The sequence below is a fragment of the Eubalaena glacialis genome, chromosome 18 (genome assembly GCF_028564815.1).
Source record: "Eubalaena glacialis isolate mEubGla1 chromosome 18, mEubGla1.1.hap2.+ XY, whole genome shotgun sequence".
Classification (NCBI taxonomy): Eukaryota; Metazoa; Chordata; class Mammalia; order Artiodactyla; family Balaenidae; genus Eubalaena; species Eubalaena glacialis.
In genome coordinates, this window is record NC_083733.1 from 11,538,119 (window position 1) to 11,555,712 (window position 17,594).

At 37.6% G+C, this 17,594-nt stretch overlaps 1 protein-coding gene across 6 annotated transcripts in view; it reads right to left on the minus strand.

The window, feature by feature from the left end:
- Positions 1-2,478: 2,478 nt before the first annotated feature.
- Positions 2,479-17,594, minus strand: part of CNTNAP4 (contactin associated protein family member 4) — a 260,224-nt gene continuing 245,108 nt past the window's right edge. For 5 of the 6 annotated variants that reach the window (XM_061174471.1, XM_061174472.1, XM_061174474.1 and 2 more), the window contains 3 exons: positions 8,570-8,788; positions 8,167-8,238; positions 2,479-2,888 (listed from right to left, as the gene is read on the minus strand). In XM_061174471.1, coding sequence (XP_061030454.1) covers positions 2,695-2,888; positions 8,167-8,238; positions 8,570-8,788 — 485 coding nt within the window. In that variant the 3' untranslated portion in view covers positions 2,479-2,694. The remainder of the gene's footprint in view (positions 2,889-8,166; positions 8,239-8,569; positions 8,789-17,594) is intronic. The other variant, XM_061174473.1, reaches the window with a different exon arrangement.

Below are 17,594 nucleotides of genomic sequence, written 5' to 3' on the forward strand. Positions count from 1 at the left end.
TGTCATTTCCCATGCGTGACCCTCATTTCCTATGCCACCCTAACTCCACTTTATTTGCATATTGCACATTTGGATTTAATGAGATTTGGGAAATGTTAATTACATATTGTTTTCTTTTTTTTTCACTTGAAATCACCAATAAAGAATTTTTAAACTTTTATATTACAGCAGTGTGTGCTATATGCTTATGTATAATCCTGTGCATCTATACAGGGCTCACTGTATAGATGAGCCAAGTTCTTGGCAGAAGTAAAAGGATATCACCCAATTTAAATATAAAATAACCTTTCAGCAAACAACTGCTAACAGTCAAATCATTGTTCTCTGGCAAAACTTAAAATCTAGTTTAACTTCCTTTACTTGTTACAATCAGTAAACATCTTTCTATTTTTTCTTTCATTTCTGAGTCCAGTTAAAAGGAAAAATTATAAATGCAGCTTTTGTTAACAATTCATAATAATCATGGGGTGTACCAAAAGGTTCAAAAAAACCCACAAACCCCCGTAAAGAAGGCATACATCTACGCATCTTTTTACTGTTTTGAGAAAAAAAAAATCCACTATAATTCCCTCATTTTAAACTTTTATACAACATCTCAAAATATATTCTGCATTTTACTTCAAAAGTGCATTTTATTAAGAAAAAAGAAGGAACAGATTACAAATCAGGGAATGAAAGTCATGGCATATGATGTATCAGTGCGTTTTGATGCTATAATGTTAAGTTCCTAGCCGCAGACCACAGAGTATTGCGAGGCTTCACCATCTATAAACCTGTTTACATTCCAGCTCCCAACCAGGTTAATGCTGCTACTAAATAACAAGAACACGTGTGAAAGATTCAGAGCTGTTACAGTGTTTGCATTCAGCTTTGCATTAAATGAAAACTACCATTTTCATGTTCAATCCTTTGATAGCTACCACAAGCCTTTCAACAACAACAAAAATGCCATTTATCCATATAGGTCCTTCATAAACTACTGTTAATTCATATCCTTGAGATTTAGTCGGGCATTTACAGAAACATCAAAACGGATATAGTGCTGTGAGAAAAGACAGGCAGGTTTTGTAAGGTGAGTCAAGAGGGAAAATAAAGAAAAACATGTTTAATTTACATATTTCCAAATTGTTCTGGTGTGAACAAACTAAGGAATCCAGTTTTTCCTTGGCAGACACCTGGAAAGTGTGAGTGTAAATTCCAAAGTGGCTCTGCTATATAATTGGCTTGTGGAATTCAAAGATAGCTACATGCAAGCATCTTGTTTACCTGGCCTCAAAGGTAATTATCGCAAGTTTCATAAAGTTATTGATAATTATTTGAACTTCTGGTATGTATATATCTCCTAATCAAAATGAACTAGTTAGTAAGTTATACTGATTTTTGGTTCTTTTTGAGAAATACACCCCATCATCGTAAATGAGAAGTGACTAGAACGACAGACTTAGAATATGACATGTAATATGCTATCACCCCTCACGAGGCGCATTCTTGAATAACTCTACTGGATTTGCAAAACAGGGGTCATGGCTGCAGCTTATATTTCAAAAAGTACGTCCTGGAGGTCAGTGCACAGCAAAATATATGCCTGAAGGGGGAGATACAGTTTAGAATGAAGAATGGAGCTCTACACTTCAAATTGTCTCTTTTTTCTAATACGTAAGAAGATGCTCCATGGAATACAGTAAAGGGAGATCAAAGAAAAGTGGGTGATAAACTTTAGGAAAACAGAAATATAAACCTATAAAGAAAACTGACGTAAGGTTTGGGGGAAAATATTCTCGGAAGTATATTTCATTTGAGATATTACAGTTGTAAATAAAAATAATTCTTTGAAGTGTTAAGAATTGTGTTTTTTATACCAACGAGTTTACTTGCCAACATTTCACACTCTTTGGGAAACGGGCATTACCCAGGATCTTAACTACTGCCGATACCAAACCATGAGAGCGAGTTAAACAGAAAAGTGTTAAAGGCAAGACATCACATACTGATGACCAATGCACTTTGTAGGTCTTGTTACATATGAATTGCATGTTCAGAGCTGGAGCCTGACACTCAAAACCTAAAGTTTTCAAAATCATTGAGAAGAGTCAAATAGAAAAAGAGCAATACAAACAAACCAGTGACAACAAAACATATTTCGACACTACTGATAAATTGTATTGAATGCAATACAGAGAAAGGCAAAGGGGTTTATATACTTTTGGCCACTGAAGATGCAAACACCAGCCAAACAGGATCTTAGAAGCATTTCCAGGTCTATGAATAACACCATGGGGACACTTAAAGCAAACACAGCATATGTTCTCAAATAAAGCAAGGTCATTATAGTCCAATTTTGACTTTTACCTCTCACACAACTTAGGTATCACTTATGGCTGAGAGGCCAGGGCTACACTTTTCACATTGAAAAACTGTAGCTCTCAAGTGGGTTAAACTTCTGTTTTAGATCATATCAGAACAGTTGGAAATTAATATCAATATCTAAAACTCCTTGTTATATAGAATGACCGCTATGGGAAGTATGTCACTGGATGAGGCCTCCTGGAGCTGTCTCGAGTCTGGACATGGCAACATGGCAGTGCTGCAAATCCATTGCCTGTACATTCAGTGTAAGAACTTTTTTTTGTCCCTTGAGAGCCCCTGGCTATTAAATCAGACTGCTGTAATTATAAGGTAAATCACTGCTGCCAATCAGAAGAAGTACTCTTTCTGATTTTCACTGACTGCATTTTGTATATTAAGCTCACTTTTCAAAACAGCCTCAGCACTGTCTACATTCTCTGACCTTTTTGCCTCATTTCTTCTGTATAACCTTTTCTGCTGATAAATGCGGACAGCTATGGCAGTGATGCACAGCAAGATAAAGATCACAACAGCTATCAAACCTAGTGAGAGAAGAGAAAAGAAATACAAAATCAGAATTGTTGTCCAGATAGAAACTGTAGACTTCACTGTTTAAGAAGTCATAATAAAATTATTTTCTACTGAAATCAAGCATCTAATATATATAAATTAGAAATATCAATTTCAAATCAATATCAAAACCTTAGGCATTTCTGGATCAAGTGGTATCAAAATATGTTCAGTTTACTTCTGAGTTCTATCAGTCTTGTAGGTTCACCTTCATTTACTCTGAATGCATATTATACTGGATTTATTCAGTGCATTTATATATACAATATGTTAATAACACAAGGTATTACCTACATGTCTCTAACACCATTAATACCCAGACAAGTTTTAATTATTTTGAAATTATAGAGTAATAGTAACATCATAAAATAATCAAATGTGTTTTTAATACTTAAATATGTAAACATTTTTTATTATTTATTTTATTTTATTATCATTATTATTTTTGGCTGCACCATGCGGCATGTGGGATCTTAGTTCCCCGACCAGGGATAACCCATGCCCCCTGCAGGGGAAGCATGGAGTCTTAACCACTGGACCTCCAGGGAAGTCTCTGTAAACATTTTTTAATTGAAGTATAGTTGATTTACAATGTTGTGTTAGTTTAAGGTGTACAGCACAATGATTCAGTTATACATATATACATATACACATATATCTATTTTTTCAGATTCTTTTCCCTTATAGGTTATTACAAAATATTGAGTATAGGTCCCTGGGTAAACAGTATGTCCTTGTTGTTTCTCTATTTTATATATAGTAGTGTGTATAGGTTGATCCCAATCTCCTAATTTATCCCCTTAAATGTAAACACTTTAATGAAGTTGATTATCAATAATTTGTTACATTGTTAAATAGCAGGAACAAGTTATGTATATGAATAATCTTGACTAATGAAATATATCGATACTAATACATAGAGTAATTGTATCTATATGAGGAATACTGATTTTTTGAAACACCTGATTGTAAATAAAAAATTTAAATACCACAACTGTTAGCTATGTCAAATGGTTACCAATGCTGGCATAATGTTAAGTCAGTCTTCTTCAAAGTGTGATCTATGAATCCCTGGTGGTTCCCGGGACACTGTGAGGGGTCCACAGGGTCAAAACTATTCATAATAACTCTAAGATGCCTTTTTCACTGTGTTGTAATATCCACCGATAGGACAAAACAAGGTTAGGTAAACTTCTTGGTACCTTAGCATGAATTAAGGCAAGGCCACCAAACTTTAAAAGTGGTCACTGAATTCATAAAGTAGAAAGCAGGCATTGCACTACCAGACTCATTTAAGAATATCCTTGCTGAAGCACTAAAAATTACGCATTTTACCAAATCGTGACCTTTGGCCGTAAGTCTTTCTAACATTTTGTGTGATGACATGGGAAGTAATTTGTAAAGTACTTCTACTGCAGCATGAAGTCTGATGGTTGTCTCCAGGAAGAATGTTAGCGTGAACATCTGAGTTGAGTTGTGAACTGAACTAGCTGCTTTTTCCTTTAAAGAACACTGTTTTTACTTGAAAGGATGACTGACAGATAAACTATGGTTGTTTTAACTGGGATATCTGGCAGAAATTTTCTTTAAAATGAAGTAAATCTGTCACTTCAAGAAAAACAGGGCTTCCCTGGGGCTCAGTGGTTAAGAATCTGCCTGCCAATGCAGGGGACACGGGCTAGAGCCCTGGTCCGGGAAGATCCCACTTGCTGCAGAGCAACTAAGCCCATGCGCCACAACTACTGAGCCTGTGGCCACAGCTGCTGAGGCTCACGTGCCTGGAGCCTATGCTCCATGGGGGGGGGGGCACCTCAATGAGGGGGTCCCCGCACTGCAGTGGGGGCTGGCCCCCGCTCGCAAGCCCACGCACAGCAATGAAGACCCAATGCAGCCAAAAATAAATAAATAAAAATTTAAAAATTTATTAAAAAGAAAAGAAAAACAACTGACAATGTAGGATGCCAATGATAAAAGCCAAATTTTCAAATGAAAAATAGAATTTGGAAAACTGTTGTCTGTCACCATGAGTTTGAGAGTCCCCTTGTACTTAGACTCTTCTGATGAAATCAGTGGAGGTACTAATATAGTGTTTTCAGACGAAAATAGGTACAATGAAAACAGTGATGCGGATGGAGTCTCGTATCATAAAACAAGGACTCTTCATCCTAGTTTAAATTAGGTATAAACAACTCTCACAAATCCAACTGAAGCCAAAACTTTGAAGGTCCTCATCAGTCACAATGGATTCCACAGCACACGATCTGATGGGCAGATTCACTACAGCCAGTCATAATATTGCCAGGGGCTAAGCCGATTTTTGGCGAGGTCAGCCTTATCTGAGAGGGACAGCAATTCCTTGCTGATAGATCCAACATAAACCTGGTAACTAAATTCTGTACTGTACTTGAAATCTGAAGATTTTACTAATGCATACGATTTTTCATAATTGGTCATATTAATAAAGAATAATTTAAATCAGAATATCCATTTGATGTTATATATTTTGCCTCTCATCTTAGAAAAGTAATCAGTTGAGTTGCTATAACTATTTCTATTGTCTGGTTATAGGCCTCTAGTTTAAAGAAAGAGATTCTGAACAATTTCAGTGTGGAAAGCTGATGAAGCAGATACAGAGGGCAGGCTACTGCAGGCCCAGGCAGGCCATCCAGACAGTCAAAATCACGGGTGGACTCTGGAAATGGTTTGCTCCATGCATGTGATTTCCCTTTGAACTGGAGACAGTGTTATGTCAGGGTTTGTCATGTCCACGAAAAACCTTGATCTAACCTGTTATACAAAAAAAAAAAAAAAAAAGGAAGAAAGGAAAAAGGATACTCTAAATGACATATGGCCATCTACAGCACTCTGTGACACTGCCATCTGAAGCTCTGGGTGGATGTGTTTTTTTGAGGAAATTATGTAGCTTTCTGTCTAAATCTGAGCATTCATATCTGTGTATTCTGGCCAGAAACCCTCTACAGTGTCTGAGTCACCAGTTTTAAATATCTTATTAAATCAATTTTCCCATCTCACACTATTTATTTATTTACTGTTTGTAACTGAAGAAAAAGATTACCTAAAATGTAAAACATGGGGGAATTAGCCAATTGGAAACTACTTAAATGGATTAATTATTGTTACACAGTGGGTGCAATTTATGAGTAACGAGACAACAAGTGAAGAACTCTACCACAACGCTAGCAGACGGAGTAACACGCTAGAGAACGGTATTCTGTGATTTAGCCGAGACACTGCGCATGACCCCAGGTGAGGCCTCCCGGGCTTAGACGGCCACGACCAGCTGCTCTGCTCCTGAAGCTCAGTCTGCAATGATCAAAAGCAGACACTCCTGGATCTGTAGACCCTGGCGAGACCCCGAGCAGCAAATCTTCCATAATTCTTGCTCTGCTCTGTGCATTTGAGTCAAGTGAGAATTTCACAGGTCACCTATTAGTCGTTTCCATTGTGTGTTCCATTCCAACACACAATGACTTACAAACAATATTCTAAAGATTAAATACTTGCTGTAACATTAGCTTGACTATACAATAACTATTTATATCTAAATCTGTGTATTTATCTCCCTATATCCTTACTATATGTCTATACTAGTTAAATGCACAGAAAAAGCACCATTATGAGACTGAGACAATCTGACTAGGAATCCCAACAATTTGCAATGGTGAGCACATTTTAAATGCTATAACTTCAAATGAGTTTTTACCATAGATTGTATTAATACTATATTGATATATTTATTTTAGACACGCAGTTATTAACTACTCTTCTAACAGGGTTTTAGTTTTTGTTTTTCACTTGTTACATGACCAAATGAGGAACCTATTTTATGCATCTTTAATTTATACCTCATTAATTTGATAAAAAGTAAAGCAACTGAAAAAGCAATGGGGATGTTAATATTCTCACAAAGATTTGACCAGTACTCTTCTCTGTCTAAATAAAATTCTAAGTTCTTAAAGGAAGTCAGTGTCTACATGAGTAAGGGTGTAAAAATAGAACCAAATGAATCAGGTATAAAGCCCACATAAGTTGCTCAAGTATACGACTAACCACGTTACCTGGCAATATATTGATAATAAAATAATTGTTTACTTTTTATGTCCATATCATATGCAGAGTATGGAGGAAAGGTGAGCCACTTAACATTTCAATAATCTGATTAATAACATTCTTAAGACCATTAATCAGGAAGGAAAAGGTTTATGTAGGGGGTTGGTTTTGAATAAATTACGTCTCAGAGAATACGCTGTTTTACCGCCAGGAAGATATATTTAAAATTTTTTGTGTTAATTTTGCAATTTAAAATAAGTATTGGGACTTCCCTGGTGGCGCAGTGGTTAAGAATCAGCCTGCCAGTGCAGGGGACACGGGTTCGATCCCTGGTCCAGGAAGATCCCACGTGCCGTGAAGCAGCTAAGCCCGTGCGCCACAACTACTGAGCCTGTGCTCTAGAGCCCGTGAGCCACATCTACTGAGACCTCGTGCCACAACTACTGAAGCCTGTGTGCCTAGAGCCCGTGCTCCGCAACAAGAGAAGCCACCGCAATGAGAAGCCTGCACACTGCAACAGAGTAGCCCCCGTTCGCCGCAACTACAGAAAGCCCACGTGCAGCAATGAAGACCCAACACAGCCAAAAATAAATAAATTAAATAAATAAATTTAAAAAATATAATAAAGTAAGTATGAACCACCCTTATTCCATTAGTTTTGTATTTGATAAAATGTAAATAAAAATGTAATATTCATCGAGAGGAGCATCTAAACCATGGAAATATATACCTTTATTAAGCATTAAGGCAACATTAAACATATGCTTCTGATGTTAATCTCAGGTTTTTCCTACTTCTTACATAAACCCTTGCAGAAGCAGTGATGTGTCCAAGAAGGCAAAAAATGACACTTCCTCAAATACAGTCAGAACACCCTAGGGAATGTAGATGGCCATTATCAAGCTAAATGATATTCATTAGTACATAGTTTAACAACTATTCTTTGAGTGTGATGTTTCAGTGAATTATCAATTATTTACACTGAAACTCTCCAAGGAAGCTGGGAATTCAGGATGACTCTATAAGACAATCCAGTACAAATAATAAAGCACCCCACTGACCTCAGGATTCACTGCCTAACTCTTGGGCCATGTGTAGATTCTGCACAGACAGCTTCTCTAGTGCTAACTACCCCATCATTAGCAATGATAGGAAGAGCTCGCTCATGCTTTCTACTACCTCCAATTACTGCAGAGTCACTCTTGATTGTGTCAGTGACGGGTTCTCTGTCATCTCTTGTTCCAGAATGATCTGCAGTTAAAGGACAGAAAAGGGGGGAGAGGGGGATATCGGTGAGTAAAAAGAAGAAATTTTTAAAAATTCATAAACTTTTAAAACCAGAACAGAATTATAGAGGTCAATGTGGGATGTCTGCAATTTTAACCTTAAGCAATGCCCACATGCAATGGTCCACATGAATAAAGAATTGAGAATCTAGGAAAGAAATGGGAAAGGACTGAAAATTAAACAAAACCAATTTCAAGAAACCATCTCGAGAACATAGAGTCACAGAATTAAAAGATTTTAATATCCAAAGGACAAGCTGTGTTTGTGACTGGGTAAAGGAAGAGCCATACGCCACCTGCAAAGGAGTGTGTCCTCTCCCTTGATGTGGCATCAGTGCCAGCCTGGGCCACACAGCTGGACTCCGTCACGTGTCCTGAGATGGTGATGGGGGCTGGGCGGCTGTGGTGCAGAGCGGCCTTCAGCGGGACCACGTGGCTGACCTGCACAGCAGAGAGACAGCCCAGGAAGCCCTGTGCACCTGCCAGCGCCGTCTCCTGGTCCACATCACTGTGTTCTGTGAAGCCAAAGAAACACCACAGTATTGACGACAGTGAAGGTGCAAACGGGCAATGCCACAATGGAATATTCCAAGTCTTGACAACGCAACAGCAATACATACACAGCTGTTAAATTCCTTTTGCTTTTGTCTTTATTACAAGAGATCCATTAAATCTTTCCACAACTACTGGTGAGACATCCCAGGTTAATAAAGACAAGTTTTTAAGTATGGCTAATTAAATATACTGAGAGCTCTCTGGAAATAATTAAAGTCTCTAAAAGAATGAGTCAGATAATGAACTGATCAGGGTTCTTGCAAGATGTTATCATGTTAGAGGTTGTATCTCAAAAGCTTTTAGAGACTCTTAATTCTTCACGTACAGCAGTGAAAACTTTCATACCTCACTGACTTTTCTCCCTGTTTCACCATCCACCTATCACTGAGACTGAGATATGTGTGTGCCCCCTATACATAGATAACCCCTCCCCCCATTTTAACGAGCATTTAGTTAATATGGAACTATTGTGGGACAGAGATTGGTTTGAGTGTCAAAATATTAATTCATAATTTTACAGGGAAGAAGATATTTCATGCTTGGCAAGCATGAAATCTAAACAAGGGGAATTAATTGTAGACTTTTAACGTTCAAATGTTATCAGACTACGATGCATCCACCCATCCTATATGATCATAAAGCAGCAAGACTACTTTCCCCTTGTGCTGCACATACCGGGATACCAACATTTGCATTTTGGTCTCTTCATAAACTAATATAATAAATATTGTATTTATTGAATGCTTATTATATGGTAGGCACTATTCTAAGGGATTTGCATGCTTGTGTTTAAACCTTACAGTAGCCATGAGTATCCTATTCTAGTCACACAGACAAGACCCTTTAGGTTCAGAATTTTAGTGATTCGCCTGAGGTTACTCAGCTGTTGGCATTGTACACTGGACTCCAGGCCTGTTGGACTCCAAAATCATAAGCTTCTTTTGTTTATAATTGACACATTCTTTCCTTCACTCCACTTATATCTTCTGCAGTGCTGTTTTTTTTTTTTTTTTTTTGGCTTGAGATCTATTCTTGAAATGACTCTGGGCAACTCCGGCTGATTTAGCCTGTCTTGTTATATCAAGGTTTTTGAAGAACACTTCCTTCTGCCCCATTTTCATTCACGTTTTATACCTTTTTAATAAAAATACTGATTAGATGTTTAGCATCATGAATATCACACTCTAAAAAATCTGAAAATTAGAGAGATTACATCACTTTCCTGTTGTGCTGGGGGATATGGTATTCAGACCCAGGTATCCTAGCTCTGGAGCCTATGTTCTTACCACTAGGCTGTCCTGCCTCGTAGCACAAAGAGCCCTGAGAGGCTATCACTCTGCTGCTCCGTGAGCGCACAGGGAACCCTCAACACCCAGCACCACACGGTTACATAGGAGGCGCTTCATCAATGTGTATAAACCAAAGAACTAACTTAGTCCCACCACACAGCACTCACTCATTTGAATGGATGGAGATACATTCAAATATACATATTTTTAGAAAAAGACAGCATTCTTGCTTTGGAGTTTTTTGGTTTTTTTTTTTTTTTTTTTTTACTTTAACAAGAAATAAAAAGGAATATACTTTAATAGCAATATAATCAGAACAGTGCTTTTCATATTTCTTCTACAAGGTTCAAATCTTGAATAACATTTCTATAGACCTTAAAAAAAAATCTTACCTTTTGAACAACAACAAAAAAAGTAAATAGATAAAATTCACTTCTCTGGTAAAAATCTGATATGAGGCAACTTTTTAAAACCCTACACCTTTAAACTGCAAATATTTACCTATTATAAAATATTGTAGAAAAAAGCTTTAAATTTTAAAACTTAAACTAGTCTGTCAATTAATATTTGTTTTAAGAGCTAAATATACAGGCAACACATTCCCTGCTGTTTGAGCATCTTACATTCTAGTAGGGGAGACGGACAATAAACATGAAACAGGAATGGATGAAAATTCTGAAGACTGATGATGCTACGAAGAAATAAATTAGAAAATGTGATGGAGTGTATCTGGAACAGAAATTTATCTTGATGGATTAGGTGATTTTTGTGTGTGTCTATTTTAAGGATCTCTGCACAGCCCTATTCTCTTAATCGTCTGTAGATATTACTCCAGCATCTTCTGGCTCTATCACTTCTTTCTTAAACTTTGTAAGATTCCCTGTGATTTAGGAATTTTTATCAGATTGTCCCTGCTGTTTATCTTCTCTCATCTATTACGCATAGACCACGGTGGCCCCTTTTAATCTGCGGACACAATGTTTTTCTTTAGCTTGGAAAATTTCATATGCTGTGCAAGCAACTACTGTTTCACTTTCATCCTTTTTATCCTTCTGGACTGCCGAGTATTCACGTTGGGTCGCCTCTGCATATTCTTGAACTGCTTTTAATCTCCCTCCTGATTTCTATCTTTTAGGACTTGTTTTTGTGTGGGTCAAGTGCGTCACTCACTGGCTCTTCCAGGGGATGATTTCAAGTATCCACAAAGATCATTCTTTTTTAGTCTGGAAAAATCATACTTTTAGCTCCTCTAGGTCTTTTTGTTGCTTTGCTAGAACTTCCTTACAATGCTCTTACTCAATTTCATTCAGGATGGGCTCTGTCTCCTTGAATAGCTTAATTCTGGTTGTTTTGGTTTCTCTCCCACTTGATTGCTGTTGAATCAAGGGTTGTATATAGGGCTGTTTTTCTCATCTGCTAGTTGATTCTCCGTCACTGCCTTCCTTAGGTGGCTGACGCCCAGAGAAGGTAGACAGCGCAGCAGCTGTCCTTGTCAGTGAAGCTGCCATCCAAATGCCCACCCAACCTCAGGAGAGAGAGGACATGGTCCAAATTTCAGGATTCAGGAAATCCTCACATTTCAGGTCATTCTCTCCTCGGCAAAGAGGGAACACAGAAGCACTGAGTTTTCAATGCTGCCCTTTCCCCACTGGGTCCAGGGGTCTCTGCAAGCCAAGCATTTTCCAGGATCCACACAATTCAGGGTCTCCCTTAAGACTCTTCTAGGCTGGTCCCCAGACTCCCTTCCAACCAGAAGCAGGGAGTCTCACAACACTGTCTCACTGGCAGCCCCCAGGCACCCCACCTGGCTGCGCTAGACCGTCAACTCCCTTGTTTCAGGAAAGTCAATGGGTCGGGACTACAATCTGGAGAGAAAAGGAACTATGGGACTTTGCATCCATCTTCCCTGAGTTGAGTCCAGATGAAGTTAACAGCTATATTAAGTTGCTTATAAGCAGTACATAGTATCAGAGAGCTGCACTGACAACTGTGTTCATAAAGCCAGTGAACAAAAACATTTATCTTTCCTATTATCTGACTCTTGAAATGCCAACAACATGTAAGGGTTAGAACAGGACAGGTGGGGGAATTGTAGATAAATGCCTCTTACTTCATTGAAATCCTGATAAGACAATTATGTTTGGGATGTTTCCGGTTAGAAAAATTCTTAACTGACTCAGATTTTGCAGGTGGTCTTGCCTGTTAAAAAGTTAGCCTCAACTGTATCTTCCAACCAAGGGAATGGCTTCTGCTTTTGCAAAGAAATCTACCAAAAGTTCTACAAGAAAATAGAGTAACAAGAAAGTAAAATTCGTATGAAGCGCCTTTCTATTTATTACTCAGAGAGAGGACTGTTTCTGGAAAGGATATGAAGTAAATGAAGAACAATTAAAACAAGAAGTGCTTCATGAAACTTCTTGTGGCTGTCAAAACAACAACAACAAAGATAAACAAAACAAAACAAATAACTCAAAAGAAACCTAAGTAGTTTGGCCATACCTATGGAAAAGGGGCCACCTTAAAAAAGGATCTCAATACCTTTAATCCATAAAGATAAAGAAAGCTTGCCAGAAAATGGTGCAATGAATCAGAGGAGCAGGGCTAATATCCAGCAGGACATTTTTACCATCATAGGCAATTACAACAAGGATTCAACAACAACAAAAGTTGGTGGAAAAGTCAAATGGCAAAGCAGACAGCAAATACTGTGTGGATAAAGGAGCAGTTTTTTTATAAACAGTATTTATTTGCCAACCAAGCCTGCTGCTCTGAGATACAACCTTGAGAACCTGATTAATGTACAAACTATTTATAGTGAGGCATCTCGGGGTAACCTGAGCTTCTCTTTTGCTTTCAGCATGACCTGTGTCATCTGAAGTGTCATTTGACTGGACATTTACAAAATCACAGTGTCCTTAAGTAACTGAATTAAACTTTCTTATGTACCCTTTGGCTTTGAAGCAGGTTTTACATAAAATGTCCCTGAGATTGAAGTCCGTTCCTGAAGCTCTTCTGAGGAGATGCCGTCGACATCCTCTTCCCTCTGACCACATACTTTATTTACATCTGGCCTAGATCTCCACTGCAGAAATCTGAGTTACTTCCTGGCTCTGCAGCCTCAGAAGAGATAAATGATCCCGATGTGGTCACTGCCTTTAAATATACCAAAGCTACTGCTCACAATGAGTGAAAACATCTTCAGGCTTTCAGAAAACTCTTCTACCATAAAAAACAATCTGTAAACACAACTCAGAACTTAATCTAATGAGTTTTGGATAAACAAAGCAAATGTAATGCAGCCTATTAATTATGGAGGAATATGAACCCAGTTTATCTGATGCAACCTGGCTCTTCCCACCATGATGTACCCACTGATTTTTGCTGTCAGTGTTCTTGCACCATTACATACCTGACATAAAAAAGTAATAAATAGTCGTAAACTTCACTCAGCCTCTGAATAGTAATTTTCAGTCATTCTTTAATAGGTTAAATTATATCATTATTCAAAATGTGGGCACATTTGCTATGAGGGGCTTTATGCAATTTCAAGAGTATGCAATGATCTTAATTGAGATTTTTTTTTTCATGTGGTGGAATTGTGACCCAATAAAAGCCTAATGAATTAGCAAAACAACTTTATACCTGCATACATCCTTTGATTAATTACATAATTACATCGTAGAGAGATGTCTCTTTATATAATCTTTGAGTAAATAGGTTTCTTAAAGGAGCCGATTGAGGAATCATTCACTTTGGCCTCAGTACTTAAAACATTTTGAACATGCTTAACAAAGAAACAACATCAGACTGCCTGCCTCTTCAGAAGGAAGACTAGAAAGAGAGGAATTGCTTTCTCTCTGTCCTCCAGTACTCATTTCTACAAATGAGAATGGACTGCAGGAACACTTTTTGGCTCCAATCATGGTTAACAAGCATTACTGGCAGCTATCAAGCAAGGAGGATAATTTATAGGTAACACTATCTTACTCTGATGACATGGAAACCATCTCTAACCCTCTTTTATACTTAACAGACAACACGAGCAGAATTCACATTTCACTGTCTTTCTTCTGACTAGTGTTATAGACCATCATTAGGCTGGCCGGTCCAGTATCTCTTCGCCGTGGCTGTGCCCTCTCTCCACCCCAAAGGTCCTGTATCCGTACCTCCTGTCAATTCCATCCTCTCTCTCTCATCCATCAATGCCTGGTCTTTAATAAATTCACGCACACAATAGTGTAAGTCCCTGATCATGGCTTTATTTTTTACTTATTCCTGGTGCAGGTACATTTTAAAGCACGTCAGTAATCAAAGAAATAAACAATTGCTTTCTCCTTTTTATTTTAGAAACTATTTGAGTTTTATCATTGTATGAAGGCTTCTAGATTGTGGCAGCTGATAAATATATAATTTGGGATTTGTGACTTTGGCTTTTATCATTTAGCATTTTTTGCAGTGTAAGTTGAGCTCTGTTTTACGATGTTTGACGGCCAAGTGAAAGTGATGCAGGTGACATCCTTGTCAAAGGCGTACACTTGCCCATCCCACCTGGAGCGTGTACTCATGATTATATGTGCCTCTGACAAAATCCCACTGTCTACCTTATCATTTGCTCCATAATTAAAATCAGATAATATGTTTCAGCCTCATGAGTGCTCTTTGCTTTTGGAACATGACACTTCTGATCAATGCTCGGGTATCACAATGAGGAGAAAAGCTGTTTTTAAGTTTCTAGGTATGGCCAATTCAAAATGATATAGCTGACTGTCTGGAAACGATTAAAGTCGCCACAAGGATGAAGTCATGCTAAGTACTGAAGATGGTCTACGACATTTTAATTATTAAAATATTCAAAAATCAACCTGATGAATACAAAAAAGTGATTTTAAGTAGATTCCTTACTTTTCTTGCTCTAAACTATACTTCTCTTTTAAAACGTGCTTTTAAAATAACGCCTCCATTATCTTAAGAGACGTTTCACAATATATTTACAAAATTGCAGTGCCCTTAGGTTACCTGGCTCATGTTTTTTCCTCACGTCTGGGCTCTTAAGTGAGTTTTACATGAACGGTTCCTGACACATTGAGATTGTTCTCAAAGCTCTTCATTGGAGACTGAGTCGATGTCCTTTCCTAGCTGACTACAGACTTTATTTACATCTGGGCTAAACCTCCACTGCAGTAATCTGAGTGTACTCCCTGGCTCTATGGCCTCAGAAGAGAGAAATGATCCTTAATGGTCATCAGTCACCTCTAATATACAAAAGCTACTACTCAGGATGAGTGAAAATAATCACCCAGCTTCTACTCAAATAAATCATAAAACTATTCTAACATATAAAAGTATCCAGATGCAGAATCCAGAGTTTAATTTTATAGTGAATTTTAAATATGAAAAGCAAATTTAATGTACTTTATTGAATACAGGAGTATCTAAATTGAGCTGCTTGGCAAACAGCTGGATCATCTCACCCCGGCTCCCAACTACTAATGACTATTAATGCCAAAGTTATTGAGTCTTTAAATATTTTAAGTGTAGTAGGGAGTTAGAGATGGTTTCCATGTCATCATAGTACAGCTTGATATTATTTCTAAAATTTACCCTCCTTTTCAACATCTGCTAGTAATGTTGATTAATAGTGACAATAATCCAAAATTATTGCCATGATTCTTCCTAAGTTTAAGAAATGAGTACTGGAGAAAAGTGAAAGAGGGGAAGAATTTCCTTTATTTCTGGGTTTCCATCTAAACTGGCAGTGGATGGTCATATCCTTAAGTCTTTGGTTGAAAAGAGGCAAATTATAACTCTAAAAAAAAACTGGTCAATGTTTTTTTCTGCTCCCTTAAAAGAAATATTCAGAAATTATAAAACGAAACAAGTATTTAAATTTTTTTTTTTTTTTTTTGGCTGTGTTGCCCAGCTTACGGGATCTTAGTTCCCTGACCAGGGATTGAACCCGGGGCCCGGCAGTGAAAATGCCGAGTCCTAACCACTGGACCACCAGGGAAGTCCCACAGTATTTTATTTTAATTTGGAGGATAATTTGGAACTATTTTATCCCAAGCAACATAGGGTACATTATACTCAATTAGATACACAGGAACATTTTGTAAAATGATTATCTGTATGCCCACTAACCATAAATTCTGTGAGGGCAGATGCAGTGTCTGCTTTGCTGAGTGGCATTCTCTGCATACACAACAGGTGACCACAAAGTATGTGCTAAATGAACAAGGGAGCCAAACAGACTTACAAAAATGAAAAACATAGTTGATAAGTGTGGGCATATGAGAATGTGCCTTGCAGACCTCCAACTAGATGAGAGCAATTGACCAAGGGCCCCAGCTGCTGGGCTCTGAAATCCATCCTCATACTTGGGCCAGTGCCTTGCTTCCCATGGGCTGTTCCCAGCCAACAGCTGATCACAGCAGAGACTCTAAGGCAGACCCATCCTTGGAAACATGGGACTCCTCTGATGGATGACAGACTCATGGGCTCCCCAAAGACTGTTTAACCTTTGTTGACTGCACAGAAGTCTAGGATGCTTCTGTCTAACTTTCCCTCCCTCTCTCCTTCACTTGAAGGCAGAGCTGCATGGCATCTGATGGCTCTGCCCGTCTTGGCAAGCTCTCTCCCCACGTTCTCTTTCACAAGTGTCCCCTTAATAAAATCCTCACATGGTTAATTTTGTCTTGGCAATGGCTTCTTGGAGGACCCCGACTAACATAATAAGAAACTTCAAGATTGAGTAACTCTCTGGAAAACTACTAGATCCATTTTAGCATCAATTTTGCTATAAATTAATATACCATATTATAATATAATAATATAGTACATAACATTTTGTTGTAAATTCATATACCACACCATATGACCATAAATTATTAGTCTCCTTTGAATTACAAATGATTTGAATGTAATATTAGTCCTTGGTCAAGATCCACACCTTAGGGACGTACCAAATAAATTCTTACTTTTGAACTTTAATCTTAATTTTCAGCACGAGTGATATGCATTTTAATAATACTCTGTTCTTGAATGAAAACATTAACATCTTTAATTCCTTATTAATCTGCGATATTCATTATAAAAAGGGAAACAAATATTTATATAATGAATGCTATTATTCTACTGTTTGATTAATACAATCCTCCTCATAAAATGCAGATCAGTTTCCCAATTGTTTTATAATATATTTGACTTATTTCTATTCACACAAAATATTTTCATCAGCAACTCTGGCATTAAATTTGAAGATGTTATTTCTTCAAAAATATGATTTTATCAACATTATGCATAATTGTTAGAATTTTCTATCTTGTATTTTACATTTTTATGTAAAATGCCTCATCTCAGACCTTGCTAGACTGAGGAGCTCTTGAAATCGGGATTTGTTATAATTATCTGATTTTTTAATTACTGTAGTTGAACTTATGTAACTTATACTATGAAACTCACTTGGGATATTCCAATCAAG